Source organism: Nipponia nippon, unplaced genomic scaffold (assembly GCF_047370975.1).
Source record: "Nipponia nippon isolate SJK-2023a ecotype South Korea unplaced genomic scaffold, ASM4737097v1 scaffold_2, whole genome shotgun sequence".
Classification (NCBI taxonomy): domain Eukaryota; kingdom Metazoa; phylum Chordata; class Aves; order Pelecaniformes; family Threskiornithidae; genus Nipponia; species Nipponia nippon.
This window is the reverse complement of record NW_028262336.1, coordinates 100,486,480-100,507,572: the sequence shown is the minus strand read 5'-3', so window position 1 is coordinate 100,507,572 and position 21,093 is coordinate 100,486,480. Positions and strand designations below refer to the sequence as shown.

Sequence of the window (21,093 nt, the reverse complement as noted above, 5' to 3'; positions counted from 1 at the left end):
GCCCTCCACCCCAGCTTCTCTCTCAGTCTCTTCACGTTATGGAGAGTTAAATGAATATAAAAAATTCCACTGGCTTCACTGTGACCCCACCCAGAGCTGGAGGCCTGTTTACAGCACCAGCCCATATACAGCAACATTTAAAAAAAAAAACCAAAAACCAAACCAAACTATTTTTTAATTATAGCTTGACTGCCGGCAGGATCAGGGGCAGGATTTGCATCTGTTACCTGCCCCGATCGTTGTGTGCAGACCTCTGCAATGGAGGCAAAGCTGCCATTAGCCTCCACGGAGAGCCAGGTCTGCGTCCGCAGGCCCGGCAGGTCACTGCTAGGTCCTGTCACTTAAGGGACAGCCAGCTCAGGTAAAAGGAGCTCTTGGCTCTGTCTGATTTAAAGCTCGGGTTTTTCTCACATTTTCGGTATCGGCCACTGAACTTTCTTCAGCCATTAGTAAAGCAACACTTCTTCCTCCACCTGATAAAAAGCACCTAAAGGATTTTTGGACATCAGGGCCCTCAGACATTGAGTTAAAAAAGTTAAGACGTAATTCAGTCGCAAGCCCTTTCTCTGCAGTTTGTTTTCTGTGCCTTTAGCGTACATCTGAATCTCATTTGGAGGCTCTTCTGTGGAAACCCGGGGACTGAAAACGCATTCAAAAGAGCAACAAGCGCAGATCGTTGTGTAACTACCCAGCTCCAGGGGAGGGCGTTTACAAACACGCATCTGGCCTTGCCGAGGCAGATGTGACCCCCTTTCCCCTCACACCCACGGCTCTCCGCGACGAGCACCGCTCCCCTTCCCCAGCCGCCCAGCCCTTCCTTCCCCGGCCCTGCCCGGCCCCGCCGCGCCTCACGGCGGCCGTTACCCCTCAGCCCCTTCCCGCCCCCGGCTCGCGCTGCGCGGGGAGGGGGCGGGGGAGGAACCGCCCTCCCGCTCGTCCGGGCCGCGCTGCGCATGCGCCCGCCGCCGGGCGGCTGCAGCTCGCACCTCCGCCGCCGGTGGGGGGCGGGGCGCTGCCTGCCGGCCGCGCGCGCGCCCGCGCGCGCACGGGCCTGGCGCCGCCGCCGCCGGCGGGAGGCGGGTCTCGCTCGGGTCCGCGCCCGGGATCGTGATGGCGGCGGCGACCGGGGGAGGCGGGGAGCGGAGCAGCACCCGGGACCGGCTCCTGGCGGCGCTGGAGGATCTCGAGCTCTTGGCCAGGTACCGCGCTCTGCCCCCCCCGCGCCCGGTGCCCGGATGGGACGGCCCCAGGCGGCGGCGGCGGGGCGCCGGGGGTGGGGAGAGGGTGCTCGGCGCTGTAAGTGCGCGGAGCCTCCGACGGGGGCGGCGAAGGGAGCGGGTGCCCCTGGGATTGGGCTGGGAGGGGATCGGCCTGGCCCGACTCCTCGCTGGGCTGCGGGGCGGGAGGAGGGCCCGGCCCGGCCCGGCCCGGCCCGGCTACACGCGTGCCCCTGCTCCCCCGCCGACCCCAGGCCGGCTCCGGCGGGAGGGGGCTTGGTGCTGCCCCGGGGGCTTGGTCCGGCCCTGCCCTCCGCTCCGCAGCGCTCACCCGAGCAGGGAAGCATCGGCGGGGCTTTATTTCCTATTTCCAGGGGAGGAGGAGAGCAGCTTCCTTATTCTTCCGCTTGCCTTTCTTTCTGGGCTGACACCTGCGTTTGCTGTGACATGCACACACACACCGATTTTAGGCTTTTTATTATTTATTAAAAATTATGTTTAAGTCAGGAATTTGTAGATGGTGTTGCATGACTTTAAGCCGTTCTGGTCATTGCCTCTGTTAGTGTTAAACTCGCTCAGAGTAGGCTGCAGAGCTCGTCTTTGGAGTGATAGAAATGCTCAGATACTTAGTCCCACGCTGTTGAGGCTGGGCTGATAACCCTCGTCCAAGTTGTCCACCATGTTGTGGAGGCACAGCTGGCAGCGCGGTTAAACTGGTTGCTGGTTATTTTCCTCCTCTCGAGGAGAACAGGCGCTTAGGAAAACTTTTTTCAGAGGGAATAACCCATACTATCTACGTGGCTGGCACACTCTGTATGATTACCACTGGTAGGACAAGGGAAATACCTACCAGTATTCATTGCTCTTGTTGTTTCTGGTTCGGTTTTGTTTTCAGTTTTAGATTTTATTGTGACATATGGGTTGCTGGAGGACATGTATTTTTGGAAGAAAAAAAGACGACTTGCTTTTTATCTAAACTTTTTTTTTTTTTTTTTAATCTTGGGACTAATATTCTGCCATAATGAATCCGGAGCGACCCTTGGCAGCATTTAGCAAATCTTCCTTTTCATTAGCAAAGTGTTGCAACACTGTGGAGCTAGGCCTTTCACAGTCATGGTTTGGGGGTAGGGGCAGAAATTAAGCAACATGTCTAATCTGTAGCCCTTGCATAGTTTTGAGTCTGCATCTGTGCAGTATCTGGCTAACACAGGACAGAATTACAGCCCTCCATGACATCAACCTTGATGGCGGTAGTTGACCTACTTACAACAGGTTTTGTTTGCTCAGTGTTGGTCAGGTATAATAAAGCTTTAGTGATAATGACAAGTTTCTTTATTCTCTGTTTTAAATTATTTTAGTGTTCAGGAGTGACCAAGAGACATAGACCAAGATGCTGGTTAGAGCTTTACTGGTGAGGGGCTTTTTCAGGCATTTTGGAAAGTACCTGTTCTCGTTTTAATGTTGTGGTCCCACTGCTGTATTAGTCATACATCCCACTTGAGCTGCTTGCACTGGACCAAGCAAAGAACCAGTACTGTTCCAAGGACAGTGTCTTCAGATAGACAGTTACTCATGCATAGCGTTGAACTGCCATCCATAGCCTTAGAAGCCAAGTAAGTTTGCTGAATTTACAGAAAATGCCTTTTCGCATCGTGGTCTTGTTGTTTAGCAAGTCCCCTCTTGATGGCTTTTCAGAATGGTGACAAAGTCAATGGGTACCTGGAAGCGTGATCAAGAGGTTTGTTTGAGAAGCACTTCTAACCTAGCACTAGAATATCATTTTTTTGGCATTTGCGTGTGTTTGATACACAAGTGATATACCATTGTGGAAATACTTGTTATAAAAGTAGTTTCACAACAAACTATTTAGGTGTTTGAAAGTGTAGACTTAATTGCTCTAAACCCAAGTGTGAGATTTGCTCTCTTGGGGAAAAAACATAGGGAAAGCAGAGAAGTAAAGTAGTGAAAAGAACTTTCATGCCCTCTTGCAACAAACAAAGGCAGTAGAAGTAGGATGTGAATGCATTTCATTGTCTTGTTTCTTCTCCCAGCTTATGTGTACGTCTTATGTAGTTCAGCAGGAACTTAGCACATTTCATGAGCACAAATACACAAGCACTTCATGAGCTCAAAGAACAAAGAAGAAAATGTGCTCCGATCATGAGACGATTGACAGGATTACTCTTAGTTGAGAAATCCCTGCCAACGTTGTACTGTAAAACTATAAAATACTCAATTCCATGAATACCTTTGTAATGATATCAGTACTCTGACAATTTTGGGATGACTTGATGTGATTTACAAATGATGCCCTAGAAAATTGTGCAAACACAGAGTTTTCCTTTCAGGGAACTAATTGAAATTTTGGCAATTTCAAGAAACCAGAAGCTTCCACAGCCGGGAGAGGAGAGCCAGGTAAGCTGACTTTCTAAACTGTATTTTTTTGGGTAAGCACAATGCTTTACTTCTAATGTTTTCCTTTTTTTTCCTTTCTTTCTCCCTTTGTCCTTGCCTATACTCAGGCTAATGGTGATGATGAGGTTTTGGCCCCACTACAGAGGCAGTCTTGGTCCTCATGATGGTGTTTGTTTGTTCATTTATTGCACGCTTCATAGGCTGTTTCTGCAAACAGAGGAAGAAATTTTGTTTCATTTTTCATGCAAACAGAAATGCTCTTATGGATCTCAGTTGCTCTTCTTTGTAGCACGATTGTTGTTACTCTAGCTAAATTAAAAGTTCTACAAAACTCTTGTTCAATAGATCCTGGAACTGCTGATTCAGAGAGATGGAGAGTTTCAAGAGCTAATGAAGTTGGCAGTTGATCAGGGGAAAATCCATCATGAAATGCAGCTTTTGGAAAAGGTAGTAGAAAAGAGGGATAATGATATTCAGCAGCTGCAGAAACAACTAAAAGAAGCAGAGCACATACTGGTAAGTTCATAATGATGTGTTTGCTTTTGAGCATCTACTTGTGAAAAAGGTGGTTCTGGAGAAAGTGGTGTTGTGTTAGTTTGAGAAGATTTTAAGTGTTTAAAAGTTCATAAGAGCTTAGTGGTTTGGTTTTTTTTTTTCAGTAGTCAAATACTGTTTAGTTATCATGGTATTCAGTTTTGTTTTATAATGCTAATTTTCTTCCAAACCTACTTCTGTATATTTTGAAAATGTTCACTGAATAGTTTCTCTTTTAAAATGCAATTAAATGCAAGGGTTTATTCACAGAGCCGACTTTATGTAGAAGTTTACAAATTAAAGATGCATTGAAGGTTTGGTTTAGTTTGTTGTTTTTTTACAACTAGGCAACAGCTGTTTATCAAGCAAAGGAAAAGCTGAAATCAATTGAAAAGGCAAGAAAAGGTGAGTATCCGTGATTGTACATGCTACATAAATGCAGTTTTAAAGAAAGTTGCTAGTGAGCTCAAGTTAGGGTTATTTTTTTTTTTTTTTAATTCTACTATCACAGATTTTGGATGCTTTGTGTGTAAACAAATTTCCATTTCATTATGAACCTGTAATCATTTCCTCAGAATAAAGGCAGGAATGAATTACTTTTTGTGGCAAACATATCTTAATATTAAACTTGAATTCAAGTGTTTCAACACTCTTCTTGGACTGATGATACTATATCTGATTACCTAAGTGTCTCACTAAATTGCCTCAGTAGGTCTGCTGAGGAAACGGAGAGAATGTGTGCATGTGCGTTGTATTTGAAAGACTGACTAGCTGGTGATACTGTTTTGTATTCATAGCAATTCCTGCTGCTCTGTGGCACTTACCAAGCTAAACTGATTTTTTTTTTTTTTTTTTTTGTGGGAGGCATGTTCTTGGTGGGTTTTTTTACAGTGTCTTTTATCATTTTGTTATACCTCTTTCATCTATGGAATCAAGGAATTCCATAAAGTTTCTATTACTGTTAATAGAGGCACATATTTAGAAGGGCTGCTACATGTGTGCTCTATGATTACTAAACAAACAAAAAAAATTCTTTACTACATAATAAAGCAGGTGCTGAAGTCTTATAAATTGTGCTTGTCAAGTACACTGATTAAGAGATTGGTTTGTGTTTTTTTTTTTTTTCACAAGGTTGAAGAACTGTTGACATTGAAGGGGTACTGAACTCATGGCTGTAAAATGAGTTCACTGCGAAGCTTGTCCTTGCATAATCTAAGAATCCTCTAAGCAGTCATTGCATTTGAAGCATGCTCTTAATGTTTGACAAAATGCCATTCCCAATCTTTTTGATATTAGTGTCCAATATTCTGAAATAATTGAATGATGTAATCTCTTGAGAATGTAGTAACTTTCCTTCCCTTTTTCCAGGTGCCATTTCCTCTGAAGAAATAATTAAATATGCCCATAGGATCAGTGCTAGCAATGCTGTTTGTGCCCCTCTGACATGGGTACCAGGTAACTATCATGTTTATTACAATAGATTTTTTATAATAAAGCATGGTCAGTGTCTGGTCTTACAATGCTTTTATACAGTAAAAAACACTGCAGTTTATTAGAGTAACGTTGTTTTCAGCTGTTATATCTAAAGTCCTGTAGACTTTATATACATCTTCAAAAGGCTATGAAACTGCATGCCTCCATTACTGACTGGCCTCTTCTGCTTTTTTATAAGTTGGAACCAAGTATGTTAAAGACTTTTCCATGTGCTTGGTTGTGTTCCCTCCTGCCCCTTAAAATATTCTTTACAGAGGATATTAGTAATCAGTGGAGTCAGAAGCAGGGTTTTCATTATGTCAGGTTTCAATTTTGGGAACTATCCTCCTTGTCCAAAATGAGAATGTGTTTTTTCCAATTCCCGTCCTTGCTATTTAGTTGTGAAGGAGCAGGGAGAGCAAAGATATCTTCTAAACAGGGGTTTGTGTTTGTTTGTTTTTTTTTTTTAAATGTGCTTTTTCTGCCAAGTTTGAATGAACAAAGAAAGTCTAAGTGAAAGGCACAGACTTGGATTTTAACAACACAGGTGTGATGCTCATTGCTGATCCAAACAATCACAGTATGGGGTTTTTTGGTCAGGAAACTAGGCACTGAAGAAAAAGTTAATGTCTGCAAGACAATCATGAAATATTTAAAAACATTTCGTTTTTTGTTTGTTTGTTTGTTTGTTTCTTAAAGGGGACCCACGTAGGCCATATCCTACAGATCTGGAAATGAGGAGTGGTCTCTTGGGTCAGATGAACAACCCATCCACCAATGGAGTTAATGGACACTTACCAGGGGATGCACTTGCAGCAGGCAGACTGCCAGGTAAGAGAAACTCAGTTCTGGTTTGCTTTTCTTTATTCTTTGTACAGTCATAGCAATTATATGTTTCCCTTAGCAAAGGCAAATCGGAGTTAAAATAATGAAAATTATGGCTAACCTTGTTCCCTAGCAGTGAAGATCTAGTAAATAAAGTTAACACTTAGAAATTGCATAATTCTATTTCATGCTAAATCATATTGCAGATACTACAACTAAGTCAATATAAACAAAACTCACTCACCCTTCAATTCGCTTATTTTAAATTGTTGTACATTAAGTGATATCAAATCATATTAAAAAGAAGCATTTTCAAAGCAAACTTTTCTTAGCAGTGATGACAAAGTATGGAATTGTGAAAGCTGTATTCAGAAGAAAAGGGAGCTATTGTCATCCCCTAGCTTCCTTTAAGTCTATGCTCTATATAGGAAGACTGTTTGCTTAGAAGTTCTGGATTGAAAAGGCATTGCAAAGGACAGCTGGTGAGGTAGTACCTTGAGTGTAGGAATCAAGCTTTAATCCCTTAATTGCTTACTGAAATGGGCACTTCCACTGACTCTAGTGGGATTCATTCATTCATACTAAAATAGAATTTAGCAGTAAGTTACAGTAACTGAATCAAGAATTCCATGGTTCTGTACCTGTGCAGCATTAATCTACCATGGTTAGACTAAATTGTGGAAAAATTCTTAGTTTGGATTCATAGGAGATCTGTAACAGTTCTTACCTGTCTGTTAAGCCACTTGCAGGTGTTACAGAAACCTTGTTTTCAAAAATTGTATTGAATAAATTAAAAAAACCTGTATCGCGATTGGATCTCTCTACTGGAGAAATAGCAAAATTGGATTTTGTGTTTCTGGTCATCTGCCTAATCCTCTTGTCACCTCTTAGGAAGTGACTTAAAGTTCTGCATCATTTCTTTCTTGGGTAAAATGGGTCAGTGAGCTGAATAGGAGTGGGGCCCTGACATCTGTCCGTAGCAACCCACCAGGGAAGTGCTGAGGATGGACCCATGTATCTTTTCTGTTCTTTTGAAATATGGTCAGAGGAGATGTTAAGGTTGTGTCTTCCTCATGGCGTTGTTTCAGTAGAGCCCATGCTGGCTGGCTCCTCTGCCTTAGGGGATGCAGACTTGCTCCTTTTACTTCTGGGTGCTATTTCTGTAAGAACTGAAAGCCCACTCTTTAGGACTTTTCCCTGAGAAGCTGGAAAATGTGGGGTTTAAACTCCTCAGAGTTGTTAATTGAATCTGGGTCTCCTCTGTCAGGGAAATGCTCTAATTACTGGACTGTGAGGTAAGAGGGAAACATCAAAACTTCATTTAAAAGAAAATAGAGGCTTCCCCGGCATTTTGTGTAGGGATCCTGAATCTGTTGGTGTGTGGAGGCATGTCGATGAGAGTGCTAACTATGGGATCTAGTCCTTTTAGAGACTTCTGCAGAGAGATGCTCAGTTACTGAGCCCTTTCTGAGTCTGCAAGCCAGCCAGTGGGCTGCTTGGTAGCCTGAAAACTTTGAGGCTGCTTAGCACACATACTGGTTTCATATTGGACTGGTTCCAGCATCGAAGCACAGCCACAGGATGCAAAACACTCGCTTACATTCTCAGCTGATTCAAATAAAGTTGGTTAACTTCACCACAGCTGGGATGAGACCACCTGGTAGTATCGCTGGCCTTCCTAAAGCAGGCACAGGACTGGCATAAAGGCTGCATTATGTCCTCGCATCCGCTGGTGGGTCCGATTCGTACAGCGAGGTAACGCATCTGTTATTAGGGGACTGTGGCTGTAGTTCATATGTGGAATCTCAGTGTCTGCAGACTTGAAGATCAGAAGCTACAATGTGTGTGGAGTCTGTGTGCTTCTGAGTTAGGCAGCACCTGGGTGAGAATAAGTCTACTGTATATGACCCCCTGCTTAGACAGTGTCCTCTTTTTCTGTACTCAGAGTCCCACGTGGGTGGGCTTTTGTTCACTTCTGACTGCCTAATTATTTTTAATTCTTGCTGTAAGTGGGAGACAGCTGGTTTCTTCTGTGGGATAGACTTAGCTACAGTGCCTGCTTAATAAGTGGAGGAGAACTGAAGCACTGCAGTAGGGAGTGTAAAGGAAGTAGGGAGAATTAAAAGGAAGGGAGCAGAAATGACATATAGATGTGTACTGCATCTTTGAAATGGGAGCCATTCTGGGGGCAAGGAAGGGAGAGCCTAGGAAGTGTTGTGGGGAAGGGTAGGTCGGTAGGGAGTACAGTATGGGATGGCTTTGGAAGTGGGAAGAGAAGAAAGAGCGAGAGCTGAGAGAAGTCAGAGGCAACTGAGGCTGGCCTGGCTGGGGCACAGTGGGGCATTCCCACCTCCCAAGTATCCCTGTGGCCCTGGTTTTGTAGTAGGACACTCTTCTCCTTTGCACTTGATGCACCATATTTGCTGTTGAAGAAATGATAACCAAGGTGTTGCAGCCCGAACCTTCTACTCGGAATTTCTGAGGTCTACCTTAAGTATTTGGTTTTTGATCTAATGTTTTCTTCTATTTTTGCACACAGACAGAGGGTGACCATTCTCATTACTGCCAATGGTTGTGAATGTGAAGTCAGTTCAAACTGTGCTTTGAAGATGAAAAGCTCTGTATGAATATATACTGTTTTGAAGTGGAGTGATGAGAGATCAAGAGCCACTACATAAATGGGCCTCTCTTGAGAGCAGGCTTTTACAGTGATAGAATGGCTCTATCATGATATATTTTCCAGCTGTTACTGGAGAGTTTAATCTGTCGAGGAAGGATTTTAAGATTTGTTTTAATTTCGGAGTTCTGTTTGAGCTGTCTTGTTGAATTTGTTGATGTACAAAGCTGATAGTTGGATTGATTATACCCCTTTTTTCCAGATGTGCTTGCTCCTCAGTATCCTTGGCAGTCAAGTGATATGTCAATGAACATGCTACCTCCTAATCATAGTAATGACTTCATGTTGGAGCCTCCAGGACACAATAAAGAGAATGAAGATGATGTAGAAGTTATGTCAACAGACTCCTCAAGCAGCAGTAGTGACTCAGACTAGGTACAAGAGGGACAGTATCCTTAGTAGACCTTTCCTGTGGTGAAGGTAGGTTGGATGCTGTTCGTCACAAACTGCAATACCCTTTTGTTATGCTGGCATCCCTGTGTAGGGAGAAGATAACGGCTGGCTCAGAAAGAGGGTGACTAATTTAAAACCATGGACTTTTTTTTTTTTTTCCATTACAGAATTTTTTTTTCCATTACGTGTTCAAGTAAAACGACTGGGAGCTTTCTGCTGGAGGAGAGATGTCAAATTTCCAGTGATTATGTAAATGTGTGAATGTGTATGTTTGCAAGAGACATGCCTGTATATATATATTTACTATACATTAGATGACAAAAGTTCCTGGGAAAAAAGGTGTAAGGGGAATCCCCTTGTATGTTTCTTAGTAACTTTACTCTTTTGATGATAGCCTTTTCTATGGCACAGAAATGGGGCATGAAATTTCTAATTTTAGTATCTTTTTTTGTTACTGCCTAAATCCACGTTCTTGATCATCTTGTGTGTGCCGAGAACAAAAATATGGCAATAAGGTGTAAAAAAAAAAGTTTGTAATTATTGTAATATATAATGAATGATTTGTCATAAATAAACGCAGCTTTGATGTAACTTTGTTTCATTTTGCAAACTTAAGTCTTGTGTAACTTCAATACTCAGCACATTTTATCCCGGTATTATGGTTGAATTCTGATTCAGTTTCAGAAGTTTGTACTCCATTTTCCCCTTTGCAAGATGTCAAGTCAGTACTAGAAGCAGCTGAGCAGTCAGGAGCTGAAAGTCTGTCCTTTTCAGCTGAGCTTTATCAGGTGCATGCAGAACTGGGCAGACTCTGAGGCAGTGATGTAGTGCCCATTTGCAAGACTTCACCAGTGCTTTGGTTAAGCATCCTGGGACCCTGGAGATGACACACTTTGGGGCACGCTGCAGGTTCAGCTCCTTTCAGTTCAAAGTGCTCACAGATTCTTTATTCTTGTCATCTATAATTTTTTTCAGTTCTTTGAACCTGCTAATTTGTTTACTTCAGCAGTTGCATCTCCTGCCTCAGCTACAGTGTTCTTTCATCTTTCCAAAGACACTTCCCTTGGCTTTCTTTTCCTTGTTCTCTTGCTTAAGGAGTCATTTTATGACAGCTACTTTTCTCTTTAGTTTTCTGATTTGATCAGAGGGTTACTTATGTGAACTGTTGCTCACGGCAGTTACAGGGTTCTGCCCTGCAACGAGGCTTCCTGAAGCACAGATCACAATTCTCTCCACTTTTCCATTTTGTAGATTCCTCGCAGGAAGTATCTGATAAATCAGGTACTGCTGCATTTGCTCAGACAATCTTTCAAATATTGCTGTCAGTAAGGCTGCCACATATGACCAACATATAGACAAATCCCATAAGGATGTAGAAATGAAAAGGACCTCTTCAGTCAGGTTCAATCATACAATACGAGGCAGTGGGTTTGGTTTCAAAAGAGAAATGGGGAATTTGGTTTTGTCTGAGCTGTTCCTTTTGGAAGTATTTTCAGAGTTACTAAAATTTCACCTCTATTTTGCAGTCTGAAGTTATTAATATACATATATATTTTAACCTTTACTCAGTATCATCTTTTCCTCTTTGGTGTTTACCCCCAATGTCTTTATAGAGAACTGCATTTCCTCTTTAATTCATGTTAATCCTAATACATCTGGCCTCTCAATCATCCTAGTTAACCTTGCATACCGCTGTTCCAGTTCACATTGTTTTTTCTTAAACTTGTGTGATCAGAATCATACACAATATTGCAAAATGCAGTTTCTCAACGCTTTGTACCATGGGATTAGTATTTTCTTCCCTAAATGCCCTTCTCTTAACACATCTTATGACACAGCCACTGTGCTCTACTCTCTTTCGTCTTCTAATTTATAAGGACATTCTTTTCTTGGAATGAAATACAAATAGAGATAATTAATAGTCACTGAAAGTGTAATGTCCAGTCTGCCCAAAACCGTTTTATGGCTATATCGTGATTCACTAACTGAAATATTGTGGAGGTGGGTGGTTGTTTCCAGACATAAGTAAGAGTGAACAGAAGCAACGACTGATTCTTTTTCTGGGTTGTTTGCTAGTCTGTTAAAGGATTAAGTGGGACCAATGTGTTACATCTAAGAAACAAGTAAGACAGCTCTGCCCACTGTTCACTTAGCATAAAATCAGACACTGGGTATAAGGTGCATCCTAACCATATTTTTACATCAGTGCACCAAACTCTGTACTGTTCAGGACTGTTTCTCAATGCTGGATAACTCTTAAGTCCATTTTAGCTGAATTCTGTCTATTACAAGCAATTTAGCAAACCACAAAGTTTTAACTGCGTGTTCTGCTACTCAGTGGCTTAGATGCGTACATAATAAGATTTTCCTGTTTAGCAAAAGTACCAAAAATCAAAGTAAACATAACATTTAGTTGAAAGGACCAAGTCTTAGCAGCTAAGAACTACCGAGAATCAAATTTTCGGAGTGGGGGGAAGTACAAATGCGTGATACATACAAACCAAGTTATTTAAGTTAGGGATTGCTGACAGCTGATTGCAGTAATGCACTGTAGTGATTTAATCAGTCCACTTAGAAAGTATACAGAAACCCTGACATATGGAGGTACTGTTTGTGTCCTCATTTCAGGAACTACTTGTATATTTACAACAGATAGAATGAATATAACCATTAATGGTAACAAAATATTTATTGCATGACAAACCATTTTACAGTGACCTTGGTTTTCCCATCAGGAGGTAGATGCCTTCTAAAATTTAAAATTGCACTAAATCATCTAAATAATTTTTTTTTCTTTATTCTTTGGGACAGATGGGCAGGACATCTGTCAACTCTTCCTACAGCCTCTTTGTTGACAGCTGAATGGAATAATTTTCAGAGTACGTGAAGTTGCTTTCAGGAAGAAAATCTCCACTTTTGAATAGAAAAAATAAGCTTTCTACAAAGATACAGTAGTAAAGGAATTTTCAGTGATATTTCCATTTCAAAACTGCTTTATAACATCTCCTTTCTTCACTTCAGACAAAGAATATCTGTCCTAAGGGAAGTTGCGCATAGTTAATACTTCAAATTCTAAGCAGGCTTGTGATCGTCAGTAGCATCCTTATACCTCCTATCACTCTGTCTGCTTCTCGGCAAAAAGAGCCATCTCCATTTAAGAAAATGTATGTGCAAAGTAAGGAAGAGCTTTAAACCCTTCAAGCTCATTTCTTTTAAGAACTGACAAGTCAATTTCAGACAATTTTAATCTTTCCACATTGTGCTTATGTTTTATGCAAAAGAAATTAAAGGTATCTCAGAACATTTTGTACAATAGGTATATCTAAAGGAAACAGACAAAAACTGTGTTTTAAAAGAACCCTGAAGAGAGAAAAAATGAGCCAATTAGTGATTTATTAGAAGTCATATCCTAAAACTAATTGCTGATGACTACAGCTGGGAAAGAATCAAGTTGGGTTACAGAATCTAGAAAAATGAAAAATTAACTCATTGTTTTTGTATATATCTTTGTGTCCTGTGATTTTATTCACTACCAATTCAATCATTTAGTCACACCAAACTGAAAATTAACAATTTATCAAATCCCAGTAGCCATACAGAATTACACCCGCCTGTGCTGTTCAAGACTGACAACCCTCTTTAGCCAAAAAGTATGCCTGTCTGCCATAGAGCTACAACTATAAATGAGATTAGTTTGTACAATGTTATTTGTGTCAGCCTAGTAGAATGCTGTAGGCACCTCTCCATTAAACTATTAAGAGTTTAGTAACACGATCAGGAATTAAGATCAACTGTAGCAATCTGAAACACTTCTGCAGATAAATTCTGATGTAACTGGGGCTGCAAACAGAACTCTGTAACGAAAGGGGGTGGCAAGAAGGGTCAGGGAATTTTCGTTCCTTGCAACAAGCCACCACAACCTTTTCATGTTCATAATATTCTCAAGTATGTACTACTGTCTGCAGGAGAACGAGGCATTGTCTGTAAAATGTGACTCTTATTCATGACAGTATCTTAACTGAAGCTATGAGACAAGGCTAAGTTTAAAAACCGGTCCAAGATTTATAATTACAGGAAAGCAGCACGGTATACAAAGTAGTTTTACATAGAAAGCAGGACAGTGGTTTAAACAAATCCGTTTCTCTTGGGCCTGATGCTGCAACTGTTTCCAAGTAAGCGTCTCTGACTAGTTCTGACTTCCAAAGGGCGATTCATCTATCTAAAGATTAACCAGATAAAACACGAGGAGTTTTCTATAAAAGAAAACATTAATTGCTAACCACTAGAGCTAGAAATAGCTCTACAACGAGAGACAACCGTCGTGTGAAATACGGTAAAAGCACTGAAACATTTGGCAGCTTTTTGGCTTTGGGACGGGTAACATTTCCACGCGGGCAGAGCGAGCACGATATATCCTTTCCTCTTTTACACCAAAAAAGCAGCTCTGTCCTGTGGTTTGCTACGGAATGTCCAATTAGTTTTTTACGCTAGTTGGTGACTTCCCGTGTACCCCTTTAGATGATCGAGCTCTTCTGTAAAAGGATTGTAACCTTGCTCTCTTAAGCAGCGTAAGGCCCAGAACAGTTGATCCGCTGGAGGGAATTCGTCCCATTTAACCCATTCCCAACCTGTAAGGGGAAAAAAAAAAAAAAAAATAATAAAAATAAAAAGCCAGAGTATAAAATGAATGGCGTAGCAATTCGGCCTCTGCAAGCCTGGGCGGATTGCGCAGGAATTGCCAACGCCGATCCGAGGTCTCCGTTGCACACACAGCTCCTTTGAACTTATTACTCCCCTCCCCGTAAGCCCTGACGCTACGGGACACGAGCTGCAGAATAAAGGTACCTGCGGCCGCTCCCTGACCTCGCTGTGTTGAAATGACGTGGTAATAAAGGGAAAAATACAATAAATGAAGCCGAAACGCGCATCGCGGTACAACCGAGCGGGAGAACAGCCGTACCCCGGAGCGACACCCCACACAACCCCCCACCGCGCGCACCCCCTCACCCTCGTTCTTCTCGGGCTCGCGGTTGCGCGGCTCCGCCCCCGGCTCCGCCTCGCCCTTCATGAGGACGGTGACGTAGTGGTAGCGCGCGGCGGCGCAGACGGCGTTGACGGCGGAGGCGAAGCGCACGTTGCGCAGCCGCAGCGCCGCCTCCTCCAGCGTCTCCCGCGCGGCGCAGTCCGCCAGGCTCTCCCTGCGGGCGGGGAGGGCACGGCCGCCTCAGGGGAGGGACGCGCCGCGCCGCGCCGGGCCGGGCCGGGGCGGGCAGCCGGCTCTCCGCGCCGCCGAGGAGGAGGGGGAAGGGGAGGGGGGGCTCGGGGCTCCTACCCGAACTCCAGGTGGCCGCCGGGGAGCTGGTAGGTGCCGGCCCCCAGCGAGCCTTTCCTCTTGCCCAGGAGGACGCAGTTGGGGTGCGCGGGGCTGGTGACCACCACCCCCACGCCGATCCCGGGCCTGGCGGGCGGCGGCGTCTCACCCATGACAGCCGCGGGCGCTCGGCGAGGCTCCGCTCCGCTCCCCTCGGGCCCCGAGCGCGGCAACGGGCGGGGGCGGCTCCTCCAATCAGGCCGCGACCCGATTTTGGGAGGCGGTTGCCCGGTGAGAGTGTTAGGCATGCGCGCCGCGGTGACGTCATGTCGCGGCGAGGCCTGTGGCGCCGCAGGGTGAACGAAGAGTTAACGCGCCGCGTGGTGGGGGACGCTGCACCCCGTATTTGACGACGCTGCTCGGCGTCACTGCCAGGGTTACGAGGGCAGCAGCCGTCACGGGCGAGGAAAGCAACGAGCTTCCCCGGCCGGCTCGCAGGAGGGAGAGAGAGTGCCTGCATGGCGAAATGGCTGTGCGTTTTGTAGTTCCGTTCGGGGTTGTGTTTTTTTTGGCCTCTGAATACAAAGGGGCTGATGAGGTCACCGACACTTGAAAATGAGCATGTGCGAATGAGGGGCACCTAAAAACGAACAAACGAACCAGTTACAACTCGGTCTCTTGGCGATCAGGGTGCCAGTTGGTCCCTGACTGCAGATTTGTTCAGAGCTTGAAAAATGGCCCCTCTTAGATTAGCCCACAGTTCTGCTGGGTGAAGACTGTGACTCTGAAGCGTCACTAAGAAATCATTAAAGTACAAACTACAGCTTTAGCTAAGCAGAGATCCAGAGGCAGAATAACAGTTCCTGACTGATAAAATCAGAGAAGAAATCAAAACTTCTGCTGGCATATGTTTACCTCCATTTTCACAATTTTTTATCATAGAAAGATAATTTCTATAATTACATCATAATGTAATGATAATAATGTAATGATAATAAGGTACAAACTTTAATGTTCCTTATAAACCACTGTAATATTTGTCACATTTTCCCTTTCTATCCATCAGCCTATTGATCACTACAGGGATGTGAAGTATTATTCCTTTGCAGGACTTTAAAATACCTTTTTGGTAAGGTTTTGAAATACTTGTTTACAGATGTTTTTATTTACTTACGAAGGTCATAGGGCCAAATTGGCTGAAAATTAATCGCTGTGTTTTGTGGGATTAGTTTTGTGGTGTTTAATTCCCTGAACCGGCTCTGTACGGCATCAGATGAGTCCCAGTGTTGGCACGAAGGAAACATCAGAGGAGCGTGCGGCTGGGTGCGTGAGAAGCAAGGGTTCTGTTTAGCTGTAATGTCAGCCTGCACCCTCAATTACTGACATTAGTAAATAAAAAAATAATAATCTTGGGCAAACTGCCAAGCTAACTGACTTCCTGTAAACCAAGCTTGCTTGTTTATATCCATCCTCCAGTACAGCTGGAGTATCTTAATCTCCAGATTAAACATCAGTTGGTTATGTCACTTCTGTGTTTACCAATTAAGATGACAGCGATCTTAGAAAAATCTTACCAAAGACTTTTCCTCACCCACTAAGCTCATGCTGGTCCAATATATCAAAACACCACAAGGCGGCTGACCTGAACAATGAAAACATTCTACTTTCTGTGTCCACCGTTTTCCTGTACCTTATACCAAACAGCATTTACAAACAAGTTTGAGGGTCATTCTCCTCATACCTTTTTAAATACAAAACAAATATTCATGCAACCATTATGCTTGTCAGAATGGTAGCAGGATACCATTTCTTACAAATATTTTATTGTATAAAGATAATTATGTAGAATATAAAAACTTTCACATTTCTTGTAAACAACAGTAATATTTGTTATTACACTAAGATTTTCCCTTTCTCTCTACCAGCTTATTGATCACAACAAGGACATGAAGTATCGTTCCTTTACAGGACTTTAAAATAGCTTTTCTGGTAATGTTTTGAAATCTGCTTTTATGCAGATGTTTGTATTTAATTGTTTCCATTTCTTCATCTTATGTTTGTGGTCATTAAAGAATTCTGTGTGGAAATAAAACACACCTTGTTGACTGAATCTGTTCTGACCGGCTTCTCTTCAGGATTTATTTTGGTTGTGGGCATGCGCTCAGAGGTTTACACAGATCATGAAGTAAATATAGGCCAGTATTTCTGAGTGTGATGGTGAACAGACATCCACTGAAGAAAAGAAATGAGAACAAGCAAAGAATGAGAAAGTAAAATGCATCTATTACTATAGTAGTATGTTGAAAAACTTGCAAGGTTACGATTTACGTGCTCTTGTTTATGAATATTTCATCTGACAAAGTACTTCTGTGACATAAACAGCTAAACCAGCGTCTTTAAACCAGCATGCATCCAGGCTGCTATTGAAAGGGAGGCACCTGCTTTTCAGGCCCAAGCACTTGTTCCTCGTGCTAGCGCTGTTATTCAAGTGGCTGTGCCGTGAACTGGATGAGTGAACTGAGCTGGCTCCAAAAAAAAATCTTTTTTTAAATGAACTAGCATGCTGTGGGCAGCACAGGGAGGGGATGGGATGGAGTTAGATTGGATTAAACATAGCATGAAGCCAAACCTAACTCGGCCAACTGGGAAAAAGATTTTTTTCAGCAGGATGAGTTCCCTGATACGGTTTACAGCTCAGGTACGTGAGTGATTGAGTTGGCAGAAGGGAGGCAGCAAGTGTGAGCAGCTGGGAACAAGAATGATGGGACTAACCATGTTAGTGACACGCCAGATTTATGTCAGATTAAAATGACTACGCAGCCGTTCCTTAAGAAGAACACGCGTAAAGAAACCAGGTCAGAACAGCACACAGTGTACAAAAGCTGCTTGAAAAGCAGCTACGCAACCAGAAAACATCCGTCTTTCTGAGAATCTCATGCACGCGGTTCCCTGGCTGTGGAATTTACTACATATTCACATTCGCTTGGCAGGAGTATGAACTGGAAGATAAAAGGATTATGTTTAAATATATTACATTGCAAAGCTGGCGTTCAGAAGCTGGGTGGAATGTGACAGCAGGACATGGTATCAAAGCCCTGCCAGCAGGCTGACTGAAACGTGAGCTTGGAAGATGTATGGATTTTCGCTCACTTGCGTTCAAGGAGCTGGTTGTTATCCTGAACCCTAGTATTGAAAATTTAAAGTTTAACACTGTAAACTGTTTCCTCACTTGTATTTTAGCAGAAATATTTCCGTGACACCCCGTGCTTCCACTAAATTGCCAAGTCTCTTAGCATAAATCATCCCTTGATGTAATGTTCCAGCTTGATAGAAATTAATACCAGAAATTAGGAAATGTATAATACATTGTTTTTATGTTGAAACATAAATAAGTTTGATCACATGTACATAATAAAATCCTGTAAATTTTTTTCCAAGGAAATCAGTAATGCTCTGTTGCAATTTTAGTTGGATGGAAAGTGCATTTCTACCATTATGTATTACTGTGCAGAGAGCTGAGCCTCACCTAATGAAGCAGTGCCAGAACTCCTTTGATTTAGGAGCTGAAGTGAGTCTCCTGGAGACTGACTTGTCCCCGCTGCTGCAGAGTGTTGGGGTGAGAGTGGCAGAGCACTAGAGGAGGTTGCTCGGAGAGGCTATGGAGCCTCCATCCTTGCGGAGACTGAAAATCCGACGGGACACAGGCCCGAGTGAGCTGCTGGAAGCTGGCCCTGCTTTGAGCAAGGGGTGGCACGAGGGGGAAGAGGAGGCAGGTGGCCTTCAGAGACTCCTTCCAACCTAAACTGTCATATCGTTCTGTTCTGGCTGCCGGTAAGATTTCTGCTTACCAACTCATGTACCCAGGATTTGCAAAAATAGAGAAATTTGTTAAAAGGTCTGCACCTTTTGATTTAAATAATGGTTTTACTTTTTAATTTCATGGAAGCAAGTAGCTCCTAACTCTGATATGAGCAGCTACACTAATTTGAAGGCCATTCATCTCCTTAAAGCCAAGAAAGGATGACAAAGCTGGTAAGATCACAGAGGCCTGGATCTGTTAAGTCCTGTGCGATATCCTGGGACATACAGAAATACAGACATACAGTGCTACAGAAATATGGACATGTGTGGATGATTTTTATTTCTTGTGGAGATACCAGGTATAGTTGAAGTTGCTTAGTAGTTTCTAATGCCTTGCGTTTAGTTCTTGCAATTTTACTAAACTAAACCATAAATATTAATCCCATAATTTTCTAGCATGTCATCTTTGTGCATTAACTTCTGGGTGTAATTTCAGCAAAGCCAATTCAGTTATTTCTAGGAGATACACTGGGGAAATATAATTTGGGTTCGGGAACAAAAAAGCCTGTCAGGAGGAAAACGATGCTCAGTCGTCAAAGGATGAAAATCTATTCAAGTTAGTGTCAGTAAATCCCCGTGCCATTTGTGCACAGAGCTTTTTAAAGGCTTGCTGTTACTACCTGAGTATTTCACCTGACATGGCATATTCCAGTCCCTTCAGCTTAAATTTACCCACTTAGTTTTCCTTGAGATGCTGTCAGTTAGCACTGGGCAGTAGTTTTGCCTCACAGCTGAGAAATCAGGACTATCTGCCCTTGTCACGTTCAGTATCAGCAAGTGAGGTAAGTCACCAGAAGTGAGTGTTCAGTCAAAAACCGCTCACATAGTCAATAAAGCCGAGGCATGATCTAATGAGCTGTCATCCGCTGCCTCTGAGATGCGGTGATGGCAAGAGAACATCTAGTCTCCGTGTTTCTGGGTGAAAATCCTGGCCTTTTTGCCACAGTAGGACGCTGCACGCTCACTACTAAGACAGGAGCTCTTGTCCCCTTTCTCTGCTGGGCTGTTTTATTGATATTCAGCTTTAGTTTCCTCAGGTGCCAGAGTCTTTTCCACGAGGATGGCCAGCCTGATTTATGCAGCTGTGGTTCTGCACTGACAATGTAAATATAGCAAGAGCACCACTCCAGCTATGCCACTTTTCACATTAGGAAAGATGGTAATTAGGAGAGGTTGATAATCTACAGCTCCCTCCTTCTATGGGGTAATATAATTCCATGCTGATATTTTTCCTTTTTTTTTTTTCTCCTCAAGCTTGCTATCTTAAAAACGTATGAAATTGCACTAACGATAGATACACATTCTACTAGTAAGGGTACAAAACTTTACACTTGAAAGTGCCAATGCAAATTTTACCTACACATTTAATTTGCCTGTTTCGTTTTTTTATATGTCAGTCCAAACGTAAAGAGTAGCTGCTTTAGACAAGGAGAGAAACTGAATGCAATTTTTTTGGCTTGCCTTTTCCATTTATATTCAATCACTAAATTGTCCTGATTCAACAGGAATAAATGCTGCTGTGCTTATAAGCAGAATCTTGCAGGGAGCCGGTAGCTATATCTTCTACCAGGATATTGTGCAATAAGTGCTTTGGAGATTTTAGATAAAACACGGTTCTCTAGTAGAGTCTGGTTCTACAACAGTAAAACAGACTTTGCTCTTTGCCCTCACATAACTTAAAAGAACTCAGATTCTTGTAAGATATGTCTGAATATTTTATATATTCTTATCATTACTTACGTAAAACAGCACACAATAGCTGACAGGAGTTATTTTCTATTCAATAGCTTGTCATGCATTTTGTTAAGCCAAGATGCACTACCATGCAAGTGCATCTACCAAGACAAATGTGTTGTCTTTTGATCACTAAATCCACTCTTTTTTTCCCCTTATACATATGTGGCAAACAACAGTTCTTGTGATCTTTAGATCTGCTTTAGTTTGCTTTCTTATAATTTGAGATCGTTTCATTTAATTTCCTTGATATTAGTTCTCTGCAGTTGCAAATATGCTTTCATACTGATAATTAATATTAATTGCTTGTCAAATAATTTTTTCCCCTTCAGTTTATAACAGATTTGATATTTTGTATGTCTCCATCTAGAATCTCCTGAAGTCCACAAAATGCATTTTAACAGTAATAAAGAAAAAGGAAAGAAAATGGGTGAGAAAACAGCTTTTGCTCCAACTCTTTACAAAAACCCCAACACTAAGAACTAATACCTTTATTTTTTAGTACTTGTGCAGGTCCTCTGTGATAATGTCTTGCAGTGAGTCTTACCTGCAAATAGACAGCATAAACAATAAGCAGTTGAATGTTGACCCTGAACTATGTACCTCTGATCTGATTTCCAAAGCTTAGATAGGATTCAGGCCTAAAGATGTAG

At 42.7% G+C, this 21,093-nt stretch overlaps 2 protein-coding genes across 2 annotated transcripts; one reads left to right on the top strand and one right to left on the bottom strand.

Annotated features, from left to right (window-relative positions):
- The first annotated feature begins 1,029 nt into the window (after window positions 1-1,029).
- MED4 (mediator complex subunit 4) lies at window positions 1,030-10,125 on the top strand. Its single transcript, XM_087757998.1, has 8 exons — window positions 1,030-1,199; window positions 3,566-3,632; window positions 3,978-4,148; window positions 4,514-4,571; window positions 5,535-5,621; window positions 6,339-6,470; window positions 9,344-9,561; window positions 9,702-10,125. Exons 1-7 carry the CDS (start codon window positions 1,111-1,113, stop codon window positions 9,514-9,516), a joined length of 777 nt encoding a protein of 258 aa, XP_087614124.1. The 5' UTR covers window positions 1,030-1,110; the 3' UTR covers window positions 9,517-9,561; window positions 9,702-10,125.
- Window positions 10,126-12,204: 2,079 nt separating this feature from the next.
- Window positions 12,205-16,854, bottom strand: NUDT15 (nudix hydrolase 15). The gene is made up of 3 exons (XM_087757999.1): window positions 14,867-16,854; window positions 14,542-14,732; window positions 12,205-14,162 (listed from the first exon to the last, which is right to left on the bottom strand). The coding sequence occupies exons 1-3, from the start codon at window positions 15,151-15,153 to the stop codon at window positions 14,017-14,019; spliced, it is 624 nt and encodes a 207-aa protein (XP_087614125.1). The 5' UTR covers window positions 15,154-16,854; the 3' UTR covers window positions 12,205-14,016.
- Between the last annotated feature and the right edge of the window lie 4,239 nt (window positions 16,855-21,093).